A 14799-nucleotide genomic window follows, 5' to 3' on the forward strand; every position below is an offset into this window, starting at 1 on the left:
TAGGCCATCGTTGCGTCATCCGGAAACCTGAAAGAAAAATAAGAAATATCATTAATACACAAGGGAATCGGTGAGTTAAGATTTCAGTATAAATGTTGTGGTGATTAAATGGTGTATTGATGTGCTTGGAAAGGAAAAACTTTCAGTGAATGTATACATTGTTATAGAAATGTATGTACAGTGTGTTAAAGAATGTGTATACTTGAGCAAAATGTATGTGAAATATGGGCTGATTTTGTATATCGTTCTGTGTGTGTACACAGGCCAGTTTTGTTTTCTTAGAGTCTAGGATCTGGATCTTTCTATTCGTGGACTGCACTGATATGAACATTTCAATCGTGCACCGAGTGAAGATGGCGAGCCAACCGTAAATCGACCAGAAACGTCTTTCTTTTGTCTCTGTGGACATCTGTATTGCGTTGCCTCCAACGAACATATTTCACTGGATTGTTGAAGGTTTGAAGTATCTAACACTTTCTTTGTTTTGAACGCTGGATCATTGATTATAAGGAAACGAGGACAGAATATAATTTGTTGTTAATTGGACTGACACTTCACTTTTGAACTGTTCATCTTCAGAATTATTGCTGCTGAATTGATATTCAGTACAGTTGCATATTCAGTTGTATTTATGCAACTTTATTTTGTATAAATAAGTGTTACAGCAGGAATTTACACTTTTTTTGACATTTGAGTTATTTCTTTGTACTCACTGAACTTGAGTATGTATTAAGTTGTGCATGTAAGAAGAAAAGAGAAAGAGGAGATTGAACCTACAATTGAACATTTGAGTCCAGTTTAATTTAATTTGGAAGAAAATAATTTTCTGTGTTTAGGGTTTTAATTTTGGTTCATATTGGGTAATTTATTTGTTTGGAAGTCAGATTTGAAGCTGATTGATATGTGTATTTGAATTTGTATTTATTTTGGTTTACTTTTGCTCTTCATGTAGTGTCATTGACACATTCAATCTGTGTATCCTGCCAAATTTCCCTCCCAAACAAAACAAACATCTTTATTTTATATAAATAAGCGCATTTAAAACATATGTGTGTGTGTGTGTGTGCCTTGCCTCTCACGAAATCTTGTCTTCTGATTGGATTTTAATTAACTTATAGTATCCTACAACAATCATTTAAATTCTAGTGAATGATTGCTTTTCCTTTTCCTTTTCCTTTATGAGTAAACCTTTCTGTTCCAGTCGTCTAACGGGGGTTACACACTCCTCCTTAAAGGTTTATGTGACGGCCATAGCTGCTTTCCATGCCCCTGTTGGTGGTCTTTCGCTGAGAAGACACCTTCTGGTTACTGTCATGGTTCATGGGTTCACTCACTCATCTTTGCGGTGTGTGTGTGTGTGTGTGTTTGTGGGCGTGGATGCGTTCTGCGTGTGTTTGTGTCTGTGTGGGAATGGCTGGTTTGTTACGAGCTGATCTGATTCAGCTGCAGCTCGTTTCCACCTCTATTTAAGATCAGCTCTGTTTTGTCCTCATTGTCAGATCGTTTGGTGTTGTCTCCCGCTCGGGCTGTTCCCTGTTTTCTCTCTCTGGTTCCTGCTTCGCTGGATGACGATCTTCTGGTCCTTCGACGCTTCTGTTTCCGGACTGTCTGCTTTCGGTTGTCCACTGATCCTGCGTCATCAGTCTCCCGTGCCGGCAATCTACCAGCTTTCTGACCACCAGTTATCATCATTATGCCTATTCTAATAAACTATTTTGCATCACGCTTGTGAATCCTGCCTCTCTGTTCTCACAGAACGATCTGACCAACGATGGATTCAGTGGATGCACCCACGCTTGGAGATATCCTATCGGCTACCAACACTCGGATGGATCGACAGGAGGAGCAGATGCTGGCTACTGGTTGAGCTGTACAGGCTTTGGTGACGCAGGTATCCGAGCTCACCAATCAACTTCAACAGCTGAGATCGCCTGCTGCGCCCTCCCCACCACCGCCTCTCCCTCCCTTTCCTGAGAATCGCAGTGTTGTCAACAAGCCTCGCCTACCCACGCCAGAAGTCTGCACGGCTGAGCCCAACCTTTGTAGGGCGTTCCTAACTAAATGCTCTATGTATTTTTCACTGCAGCCTACCACTTTCGCTTCAGAGCAATCTAAGGTGGCCCTAGTCTTGACACTACTCTCTGTGCGTGCCGATCAGTGGGGGATGGCGGTGTGGGAGAACCAACATCCGTGCTGTGCCTCGTTCCAACTGCTGTCAGAGGCGTCATGGGTCGCGAGGCGGCCAGTGTGTTGGCGGATTTACAACAGGGGGATCATACCATTGCTGACTACTCCATCGATTTCTGCACACTGGCCGCCGAGTGCAAGTGGAACGAGGCGGCGCAGTGGGACATGTTCCTGTATGGGTTGGCTGACCGTGTTCAGAGAGATATTTTTACCCTCGAGCTAGCAGCGGATTTGGGTGACTTATTTCCTTGGCCCTTCGGGTGGACTCTCGTCTTCAGCGCTGTGACCAGTTGACCCGTGCGTCTTCGTTGTCGAAGCTTCCTGCCCATCCCATCCATGCGGCCAGTAACACGGTCAGCCCAGTTTTAGATCAAGAACCCGTGCAGGTTGGTAGAGCTCGGCTCTCCCGGGAGGAGAGGGATCAGAGAATATCTAAGGGCCTCTGCTTATATTGTGGTACGATGGGACATGTCCTATCTAACTGTCCGTTAGACAGGGCCCGGCAGTAGGACGTGTGTTGCAGTGGCTCTCAGATACTTTTTTCTTCTGTGAACTAGTGTGCTTTACTGTTTAAAGGTCCACTGAAGTGCTTTTAAAAGCACAGTTTAATAAAGTTAAGCTCAATAAGCAGTGAAAAAGAACCCAGTCCACTACTCAGCCCCTCTCTCAGACAGCAGGGGATTGCTTCATGTTTCATTGCTCTTGAAAGACCAAATTATGTCAAAACGCCCATGTTTGTGTGGAGTAGTCATGTAAACACAGTCAGTTATGTGTTAAAATAAACATAAACAATTTGGCATATATTGGATCAGTGCAGTTGGTCTTAAAGGGACAGCAGTCTAAGGGTGTACTCACTGGGCACGGTTGCTTCGAACTGAGCCCGAACATGATTGCTTATATACTTAACTGGAAAAAGCGTAAAGGAACTGGGTTCAGAGAAGATTTCTGCTCTACTGCAGTCAAACTAACTGAGTTCGGAGTAGCATGTTTCTGAACCTCAACAGTAAGATCACAGCTCTGAAAATACTACATCTGTTATAATTAAATAACTATTTTACTTATGAAGGTGTAGAATAGCTATCAAGAAGAGGTAGTGAGGTTTTGAGATGATCACATTGACATTGATCTGTGACAGTCTGCAATCATGAGAGCTCAGTAAATACTTTTGTGTTTAATTATTTTGCAGGGAGAAAGGACACAAAGCACCTAGAGGAAATATGAATACAATATTAGAAGATATTTTAAATATGAATACAATATTAGAAGATATTTAAAGATATTTGCACCATATACTGTACTTAATGCTTTAAATGTAATATTAAATACAGTGATCTCTCCACCTACATCATGCTTAGTACCATATGCAAAAAAATATATAAATTCAGCATTTGTAAACCTCTATTTTATTTAATAATACAAATGCATGTTGTAATGTTTTAGGTGAGGTTTGGTTTTAGTTTGTTCTTGACTTTAGACTTAACACATAATGCTGATATAATAAGGGTTAGTGACCAAATAGCCAAACAACTCACCTACTTCTACACTCTTAGAATGTAAAATAGACCAAAATAATAGTCCGCACATATTAATACATATATTTTTCACCTAGCAACATGGAGTCTTTTTCATTCCACCTCTGCAGAAAAATATTACACGTCTGAAACAAATTAGTGTATATTATAAACCACTTTATCTGTGTAACTGTAACAATGAGTGACGACGGAGATGAGGATCCATATGCAAGCTTTATTTTGCAGATCGTAGTCGACAGGCAGGGTTAAATCACCAGCAAACAAGAACATCCAGGACAAAACAAAAGCGTAATCCAGTAGTACAGGCGGGGGTCGAAATCCAGAAGGGCAGTCCAAAGTAACAAAAAAAACAAACAAACAAACAAACAAGGCAAAACTATGACTAGACTATGACTTTGGAAACAAAACAAGAAAGTAACTCAGAAACTAAGAAACAGGGAAAACTAGGAAACACGGGAACTAGGAAAATGCATGGTAGAGTTCGCTAGGCAAAACAATACTCTGCGGTGTGTGTGTGAGTGATGAGCTGTCTTTTATGGCTGACAAACAGGAAGCTTCCATAGAGGCAGCAGAGGGAGCAGCAACAGTCAGTGTGGGTAAGGGCTCCCTCTGCTGGCCTGGTGTAACAGTAACAATTATCCACTGAGATGGCGAGATGTAGTTGAACCCAAGTGCAGTTTTATTTACAGTGACGTGAATCCATAACCCAAACAACAAACATAATCCAGACAATGACTTGACAGACTTGACTTAACTTGGCTTGGCTTGGCTTGGCTTGAACAGACTTGGCATGAAACAGACTTGAAATAGACAAACAATCACCAAACAGCAGATTACAACTTCAATACGTGACAGAGAGCCATTCAAACACAAGGGTTATTTATACTAGACAATGAGAGACACATGACAAGAATCAACCAATGAAAAACAAGGAACAAGACATAGCAACCAAGACAACCAATCAGAACATGACACATGGAACTAGGGAACCAATGACAGGAATACAAGAGGACAAGGGAAGCAAGACACAACAGCATGAAAAGACTACATAATAAAAGACATGAAAACATGAACATGAAAACCCCAAAACAAAACCAAATCCAAAACCCCACGTGACAATCTGCCAGTTTCAGACATTGAGTGAAATTTGAAGATTTTGTGATGATCATGTTGATGTGTCCTGCAGGTGGCACCTTTCCAGAGAATGACTTTGGTGATTGGCTTATTATTATAATTAATAGTTAATATATGTTTTTATTGTCATTTGAGGAACATAAAACCAGTGTTGGGTAAGTTACTTTAAAAAGTAATTAATTACTAATTACTTAATCAATGTTGTATTTAAAATACTTATTTAATTGCTGTGTCTGAAAAGTAACTTAATTACTCAATAAGCAATTTAAGTAAATACTTCTTAAAATCCCTATAAACAATGAAATTAAACTCTTTAAATAATTAAATAAAACATGAGTAAAAAATGAAATAGTTTAGCATTTTAGCTTTTTGAAAAATCTTTATTACATTATATAAAAACATTCTATAATAATAAATAGTTTTTTTGTAAGAAATGTAACCTTCTTTAGGTAAGAAACAACAATGTATGTAATCATGTCATTTGTTTCAACAAAGTGAAGTTAACTGTAACCTTGGTCCTTCAGACACTTTCTGCGCTGCCGAAGTAAAATCAAGTTTAGTGTTATCCGTCGATGATGAACAAGGATCACTCAGAAGTGTTCGTCTATGCTGCCGTGTCAGGTGCCTCAGCATGAAATACTCTAGTCTAAACACCTCAGTGCCCCACTCACCTTCAAAGCTGCATGCTTCATAATACAAAATAATGCAACATTGCACAATCATCCTGTTCCAAACTTGACATACACTCTTAAAAATAATGGTGCTTTAAAAGGTTCTTCACAGCGATGCCATAGAAGAACCATTTTTTGTTCCACAAAGAACCATTCAGTCAACGGTTCGTTAAAGAACCATTCTTTTTTTACCTTTTTATAATCTGAAGAACCACCTTTCGCCACAAAGAACCTTTTGTGAAACAGAAAGGTTCTTCAAATGTTAAAGGTTCTTCATGAAACCATTTAAACAAAAAGGTTCTTCTATGGCATTCTGGTCCTTTTTCAGCTCATTTCTGCCCTCTGGAGCACAATGATGGAAGCTACAAATAAGAAACAAAACATTGCTATTAATTGTTATTTGCACGTCTGTGTAAGCTTGTAACAGAGCGACAGAGACGTGAAGCGGGTGGATCCAATTGCAAGCTTTTATTTATAAACAAAGGCATGGTCATACACAAGCGAGGCCGAGGGTCAGAACAAAGGCAAACAGGTATATGGAGGACAAGACACAAGAGTAATCTGTTAAACAGGTGAGGGTTGATCGGCAGCGAAAGTAGTCTAAAAGGTTAGGTAAACGGGTAATCCAAACAGACAGTCCATAGAACAATTGAGGGGCAAACAGAGTCCAATATGGCAAGACAAAAGGTTAAATGCAAACAGGTGAGAAATCCAAGGCAGGCGGCGAAACAGACAACACGATATTAACCAGGCAGGGAATGAAGGCACAAATGATTAGACTAGACACAGGAAAACTAGGAAACTTAGAAAAGGTTCGTAATGTGCTAACGCTAGGAGAGCGTTATAAATGCAGACATAAGGAAGCTCTGAATGGCTTGGTAATGTGCTAGCACTTAGAGACAGAAATGCAACATAATACTTGGCAACCAAAAAGAGGTGCAAAGTGCATGGCTTATAAGGAGTGTGTGACTGGTTGCAGCTGTGTGTAATCAGTCCTATGAATAATGGGAAATGTAATCCTGGGCGACCTGCAACAGTCAATATACTGTGAGGGTGACATCAGGTGGCGAGTGGACGGAAAACCACTAACCAGATTTGTGACTTATCAAATGGAACGGATTCCTGAATGGATGAGGTTTTATCAATCTATCTATCTATCTATCTATCTATCTATCTATCTATCTATCTATCTATCTATCTATCTATCTATCTATCTATCTGACAATATTGATATTACAATAGTAATAATAACTAATTCATTACTATACTAAATGCTTTTTATTTCTATAAAAAAAGCAAAACTAGGGGCAGTTGCTAAACTTCTTTTAAAGGTCCAGTTGACAGAATTTCAACTGAAACAAGAAGACAAGGTGCTACATATCCAGCAGTCCCACCCCCTTTTTTATATAGCCAATAGCGTTTTGTTTATATCATCATATTATACCACAATATAGAAAGCATTTGATTGAAGTTTAATGAGAAACTGAAGTGCAGGGGGATTTCATCAAAGTCGTTGATCTACATTGGCGGAAGTTAAGCTGGCTGCACACTAGACGATTTTCAAATCTTAGCCGATTTTAAAACCATGGGAGACAACAGACATGAAGACACTTTCTAGAGATTTTTTGGTTTATAATCCTCTGAACAGGCACACTAGATGATTCGACCAGACCGTGAGACTACACACTTTTTGACAGTAGAAACAATTTCACAGTGACACGAGATCTCACAGAGACTCGCGAGATCAAACGTGACTAGAGAAGGAAAACAAATGGAAGATAATGTACGTTGTCAGATGGCTCTCCCGGTGCGCATTCTGTTTCACTGTGAAAAACAAAGTATGAAGAAGAATATGGGAGATGTATTCTGCTTTTGTGGCATTTTTGTGGCTGTCACGTTTCAGCTATAGAAGCACGCAACATCTGGTAAGTGACGCTCGCTTGCTTTCATAGGCTATTGCGGGTATCACGTCAGAGGCTGCCCGATCAAAAATCCTAAATATCAAACATGTTTGATATTTACGATTTGAGTTCGGGGACGAACTCAAAACCGTCTTGATCGGGAGCAGTTAAATAATCGTAATGACACCACACAACAGAGGATTTTTGGACAAAAAATCATTTGCGACAGTTCATAAAGAAAGAGGTTAATATCGCGTTATTCAACAAAAGAGAGGAGGCCTGTTAATGTGTTAACTCAGCTGCTTAACTTTTTATTCTCCCCCTCTCTTACATGCAGTTCCCCTTCACTCTCCCTTGACTCCACCCAGCCCCATTCTCTTAAAGAGCCCCATAACGAACACAGAATAAACACATAATAAATCACACCACATCTCCCCTTCTAACAACACTTGAAATAGTAAGATATAACATGACTATTAGTTAGCTCTCATATTACTTTTGAATTTAACACCCAAGTATTACCACATCACTAATAACTGAACAAGTGGTTTGTTTTTTTTCCCCTTATTTCCCTGTAATATTTACTTTTTTATATATATATATGAAACCCACACAAGCTCTGTGAAATTTATAAGTCCAGTCTCTTTGGTTGGATCACTGTTCTTCCTGAACGTGTTTTGACTACGAGGGGAGTTTTGACTATTTGACTTGCTGACAATTCCGGGGAGTGCTCCTCCCCCTCTGTTTGATCACCAGTTTCTGGGAAACTTTCAGCACATGGTTTGGTGTTCGGCATAGGGACAAGATGACGCCTGTTCCTTCTGATGGTACCTTGAGGGCTTTCCACCAAGTACGAACGAGGAGCTGAATGGGATGCTACCACAGTACCCTCAGTCTTAGTATCCGTAATCCAAACTCTCTGACCTGAGGAAAGGTGACTGAGTTGTCTTGCACGATGACGTGCGTTGTAATTTACAGCCTGCTTCTCCCTTATTCCCTTTTCCTTTGGGGCCAAAGTGGTGTAATCAGGGAGGTTTGGAATCAGAAGCGATTGATGCTGGGGTATTGATGTGCGTAACCTTCGTCCCATTAGGAGCTGAGCAGGACTGTAGCCATTTGGCAGCGGTGTTGTTCTGTAAGCCAGCATTGCCAAATAGGGGTCTTTTGCTTTGCTGAGAAGATGTTTTACCGTCTGAACATGACGCTCGGCTTCTCCATTGCTTTGAGCAAATCTCGGGCTGCTGGTGATGTGACTGAAGCCATAGTCCGCTGCGAAATGTGCAAATGTCTGGCTGGAAAATTGAGGTCCATTATCTGAGAAAAGGAACTCTGGAATTCCATGCCATGAAAACATAGACTTTAAATGTACTATTACATCATCTGATCTTGCAGGGGTTCATTTTGCTATTTCCACAAATCTGGAAAAATAGTCCACTACTAGTAGATAAGTGCCTCCATGTATTGAAAACAAGTCAGCACCCAGCTTAAGCCATGGTCTGGTTGGAAAGTCAGAGGGCATTAAAACCTCTGTTGGGTTTACTCGTTCCTTAATACATGTTGTACAGTTTTGGACAGGGTCATTTATCTGTCCACTTAGACCCGGCCACCACACTGAGTCTCGAGCACGCAATCGACATCTAGCAACCCCCTGGTGCCCTTCGTGCAGCTTCTCCAGAACTGTGCTGCGCATGGCTGAGGGTATAACCAGCCGGGATCCTTTTAATAGAAGACCGTCATGGACTGTGAGAACTGCTCTTTCGGGCCAAAATTTCCTCACCTCACCTGTTATGTGGCTGAGGCCTGGCCATCCTTCCTGGCATCGCTCCATCACCTCAGAACAGGTGGGATCCCTTTTCAGCTGTTCTCTTAACACAGCCAAATAGTTAGGACTGGAAGGCATGCATCCTACCACAGTCTCTACATAAATGTTTGTGTCTTCCATCAAGTCAGCGTCAGAATTGTGTTCTCCCAGGCTGTTTGTTACAGGAGAACGAGACAATGTGTCAGCTGTCACCAACGTTTTGCCAGATGTATGTGTGATGGTGTAATTGTACCTCATCAACCTCATGCGGAATCTCTGAATTCTCGGAGGAAGTTCAGCTAGCTCTTGAATGCCTAGCAGGCTCACCAGGGGTTTGTGGTCTGTCTCCAGATGGAATTTATGTCCAATAAGAAAGTCCTTAAACCTTTCACATCCCCAGGTAAGACCTAAGGCCTCCTTTTCCACCTGGGCATAGCGCTGCTCTGTGAGGGTAAGTGAACGTGACGCATAAGCCACCGGTTTCCACTGCTCCTCTTCCTTCTGTAGAAGAACTGCACCAAGGCCATATGATGATGCATCAGCAGACAGTTTCAGCTCTTTGTTTGGGTTGTACAAAGCTAGCACAGGGGTGGGTGAGAGCTCCCTTTTAAGATCGCTGAAGGCCTCTTGCTGTGCTTTACCCCAGCCCCAGCGGTTCCTTTTTGACAGAAGGTCCCTCAGTGGTCTGTCCTTCTCTGCAAGGCATGGTATGAATTTACCTAATTGGTTTACCATACCAAGGAAGCTGCGAACTTCACTGACGTTGGATGGCTCTTTCATTTGCAGCACCGTTCTGGTCTTGTCTAGAGCAGGTCTCACCCTGCTCTCCGTAATTATATGACCCAGAAACTTCACCTCCTGTCTGCCTAACTCACATTTTTCCAAATTAAGTGTGATGCCAGCTTTTTCAATCCTTGCTAAGACTGTGTGAAGTCTCTCGTCATGCTGAGCCTGTGACTCGCCCCAGATGAGCACATCGTACATATGGCATATAACACCAGGCAGACCTTCAATGACCATCAACATGCGTCTCTGAAAATGCTCTGGTGCTGAAGCGATGCCAAACGGAAGCCTGTTGAAAAAAAATCTTCCAAATGGGGTTATGAATGTTGTATATTTGGCTGATTGGTCCGAAAGTGGAATCTGCCAGAACCCCATGTTTGCGTCCAATTTACTGAAGACTTTGGCCCCACCCAGCAGTCCTAGAGACTGCTCTACTGAAGGCAAAATGTACTTCTCCCTACACACAGCCTCATTCAGTTTGGTGAGGTCAACGCAAATACGTACTGTCCCATTCTTCTTGGGCACAGGTACCATGCCAGAACATCAGTCAGTTGGCTCCTCTACCTTCGTTATGACTCCAAGCTGCTCCATGCGCTCTAACTCCTTTTTAACCTTTCCCAACAAAGGAAGTGGAACTCTCCTGGGGGTTGCCAGGGAGAATGGAGACACATTCGGTTTGAGCTTGATGGTGTAAGGCTGGCGTACCATTCCTAGGCCTTGACACAATTTTGGGTACCTTTCTTTGAGCATGCTCACATCCACACTGTCAAGCCGAGCTACAAGATTGAGCTTTAAAATCGCTGGCCGACCTAGAAGTGCAGTATGTAGATCTTTAACCACATACACATTTTCTTGAACAGTGAGCTCACCTTTGCTAATGGACTCATGGGACATCCCAATTACAGAAAGTGGGCAGCCTCCTGGCCCAAGTAATGGTTTGTCTGCATTCTCTAGAGTGAATGGCCCTTTTGCTATCTCTCTGAATGTAGACTCTGGGATGACTGTAACGTCAGCGCCTGTGTCGATGTTAAATTTTACTTTATGGTGTCTAATAAACAGCTCCACATCCCATGCATCCTGGCCTGCCTCTACTGTGCCTAAAAACCAGGGCTCTGATGATTCATGGCACTCCTCTGCTTCAATTGCATGCACTGTTTTGGCAGTTTTACACATCTTGCTGTAGTGCCCTTTTTTTCCGCATGTATGGCAGGAAACCTCTTTAGCTGGGCACTGCCATTTCCCATGACCCGGTATCTTTCCACATCTTTGACAGAGCCTTCTATCATTTTTGTTCAGAGATGAGGTTGATGCATGCTTGGTAAAGTTGCTCTTTTGAAATTTTGACAGGCTCTGCTTAGCTGTTTTGCTTGTTTTTGCAGCCACTGCATCAATTTCAACTCCACATCTCGAATCACCTCTTAAGTCAGTCTGCTGTTTTTTAATGACTTCTGATTGTCTTGCCATACTAATAGCTTTCTCAAGAGTGAGGTCTCTGTCAAGCTGCATCCGCTCAGATAGTGTACTGTCCCTTAGACCAACTACAAGTCTATCTCTGAGCAGTTCATCATGGAGAGAACCATAGTTACAGTTTTCTGCAAGAGCATACAGGGCTGTTATGAAGTTATCAACTGGTTCAGTTGGCAGTTGCACTCTTTGGTTGAATCTTGCTCGTTCATAGATTACGTTCTTTTTGGGCACGAAAAATCTGTTAAATGTCTCTTTAACTGTTTAGTACTCTTGCCGCTGCACGTCGGATAAAGGCTGCCCTCTTAACACATCATCTGCCTCATCTCCCATGCAGTATATTAATGTGTTCACCTGATTCGCCTGCGAGCTGACATGTAAATTACTGGCCAGTCGAAATCTTTCAAACCGCCGTATCCATTTCTCCCACTCTTGAGGCTTTGAGAAATTGAACGGCTCCGGAGGCTGAATCGTGAAAGTGGCGCTCGGAGGCACGCTTACACTCGGCTGGAGTTGTTGCTGCGCCGCCGCAGGACCCGCGTTGTCCTCGGTCATTCTGCTCGCTCAACTCGCCGACTTTTTTTTTTCTTTTGTGCTCTCCTCAGTCGCACCTCTATTATAACTTTACTTCTGACACCATGTCGCGTTATTCAACAAAAGAGAGGAGGCCTGTTAACGTGTTAACTCAGCTGCTTAACTTTTTATTCTCCCCCTCTCTTACATGCAGTTCCCCTTCACTCTCCCTTGACTCCACCCAGCCCCATTCTCTTAAAGAGCCCCATAACGAACACAGAATAAACACATAATAAATCACACCACAGTTAAGATATTCCTCTTCCCTAGATAATTAAGTTATGTCATGTGTGACGAGTGGGGCAAGGCCGAGAGCCGTGGGTATGAGGCGCCACGTAGGATTTAAATCAAACTTCGCTTATCAATACATACATAAAACACGTGCATATACACCTATAAATTACTCACATATACATGTATACTATTGGATGTTTAAATATATATATATATATGAAATACACGTGCACACTAATATGAAATCCACACCAATACATCTTAAATTAGTAATGAATGCATATACACTTGTGAATAACTCACGTATACACATAAACTTGACGCGTGCATACACCCAGACACACTCGCTTATACATTTAAACTCGATCCATGCATATACACCTAAAACAACACACGCACATACATATAAACTCGCTGCATGCAGACACACCTATACATACTTGCATATACATATAATCTTGATTCATACACCTATAAACAGTCACACATACATTCACACTCGATGCACGCATACACACCCATAAAACTATCAAGGATAGTTAGTTATACATTACTGTATGTGAGTGTTTAAAAAAAAAAAACTACTTACCATGTAAAGGTGAGGTTCACACCAGAAGAGGATGGGGACAGCTATGCGATGTATTTTTTTTTCTGCTGTGAAAAACAAAACAAACAAAGTGTATAAGTTATATACTATATTTCCCAAATAAAACCATGCATACCTATTCAATCACTTTAACTTTAACTGCAATTTGTTAGGACATTTAATCGACTGCATTATAGATTTTACTTGACAATTTTTGCAAACTGTATTCAATAAGCTGGGTAGCAATATGTAACATTTCGGAACTCAAGAAAAACAAACAAAAAAGCTCTATAAACGTTAGCTAGTCTAAAAAGAGCGATGAGAAGTGCATACTGATTCAACATACAACAAGTTACGTAAAAGTAAAGCGTATAAATAGCATTACATTAACTTACAAACAGAAAAACGAGTGCATGGTGTGTTCGACTGTGCAGTCTTTCCTCTCCCAATGTTGGGGTAGACTTCAGGTTTAACGTAGGTTATGTAGTTAATAGTTATTAGTTAATAGGCGTGGTTAGCATTGAATTGTGACAGAAATGCACAAATTGTAGCGGATATATTAACGTTAGGGTGAAACTTGTATCGACAAAGACAACGGAATTTACATAAGCCTACTTTGAAACATCGCTACAGTGTGTAATTCCTTATTATCCCATGTTACTAAGTGCAAACTGGAACATTATATCAATAAAGTACTTACCCTTAATATCAAGGATGAAGAACGTTTAAACGCAGCAGTTCAAACCGCTGGCGCTTCCAGCCGTCTGTACCCACGTGATTCCGTCGCAGTACTGCGCATGCGCAGTGACTCATCAGAGAGAGTTGTTGATATGAAGCGACTCAGGCTCATTGAATCAACAAGTGCTGATCTAATTCATTTGATTATTTCTTAATTTAGTTACAACTAACAAGAATCAATAATTTAACAGAAGTAAACTCGTTATAATCATATTAATCAGACATATTTGTATTTTGCAAATCAAACAAGTGGCTAGTTGACTTTTTTGAGTGTATGTATGTGTAACACAATGGTTGTCAACCAAGGGTCCATGGTCCCTAGGGGGCCTTAGGTTGACCTTAAAATGATTGATTTCATTTTCACCAGGACTGTTTTGACAACATTGTCTGTATGCAAATCTTTTAAAAAATGCCAAGGTAAAACGTTTTTAGTGCATCATTAAGTTGGCTTGGGAAAGCCAACTTACTGAAATCCTATTTAAACTTCTTCTTCTTCTTCTTCTTCTTCTTCTTCTTCTTCTTCTTCTTCTTCTTCTTATTTTTTTTTTTTACCGAAAAATTTTTAGACACTAACTCCTCCTAGACCGTTCAAGCTACATACTCCAAACTCGGGTCAGATCTTCATACCGGTCAGACTTAGTGTGCTATATCTTTTCAGACTGTTTTGAGTTATGGTTTTCTTAAAAATTAATATTAAAAATCATAAAAAGGTCCCATAGACTTTCATTGACCAAAAGTGCATGTCTGTTTGAACTATGTTTAATGTAAACTGCTAGAAGCCATTGATACTCAATTAAGCTTTAAGCTATCTATCTATCTATCTATCTATCTATCTATCTATCTATCTATCTATCTATCTATCTATCTATCTATCTATCTATCTATCTATCTTCAAACCTTATCTATCTATCTATCTATCTATCTATCTATCTATCTATCTATCTATCTATCTATCTATCTATCTATCTATCTATCTATCTTCAAACCCTATCTATCTATCTATCTATCTATCTATCTATCTATCTATCTTCAAACCTTATCTATCTATCTATCTATCTATCTATCTATCTATCTATCTATCTATCTATCTATCTATCTATCTTCAAACCTTATCTATCTATCTATCTATCTATCTATCTATCTATCTATCTATCTATCTATCTTCAAACCTTATCTATCTATCTATCTATCTATC

The 14799-nt window shown here is 40.6% G+C and overlaps 1 protein-coding gene across 1 annotated transcript in view; it reads left to right on the forward strand.

Annotated features, from left to right (window-relative positions):
• The window catches only part of ppp1r7 (protein phosphatase 1, regulatory (inhibitor) subunit 7), a 10929-nt gene extending 8448 nt beyond the window's left edge, over window positions 1–2481 (forward strand). Inside the window, exons 10-12 of the mRNA XM_073849430.1 lie at window positions 1500–1606; window positions 1756–1891; window positions 2159–2481. Coding sequence (XP_073705531.1) covers window positions 1500–1606; window positions 1756–1891; window positions 2159–2481 — 566 coding nt within the window. The remainder of the gene's footprint in view (window positions 1–1499; window positions 1607–1755; window positions 1892–2158) is intronic.
• The last annotated feature ends 12318 nt before the right edge of the window (window positions 2482–14799 follow it).

The sequence above is a fragment of the Garra rufa genome, chromosome 10 (genome assembly GCF_049309525.1).
Source record: "Garra rufa chromosome 10, GarRuf1.0, whole genome shotgun sequence".
Lineage (NCBI taxonomy): Eukaryota > Metazoa > Chordata > Actinopteri > Cypriniformes > Cyprinidae > Garra > Garra rufa.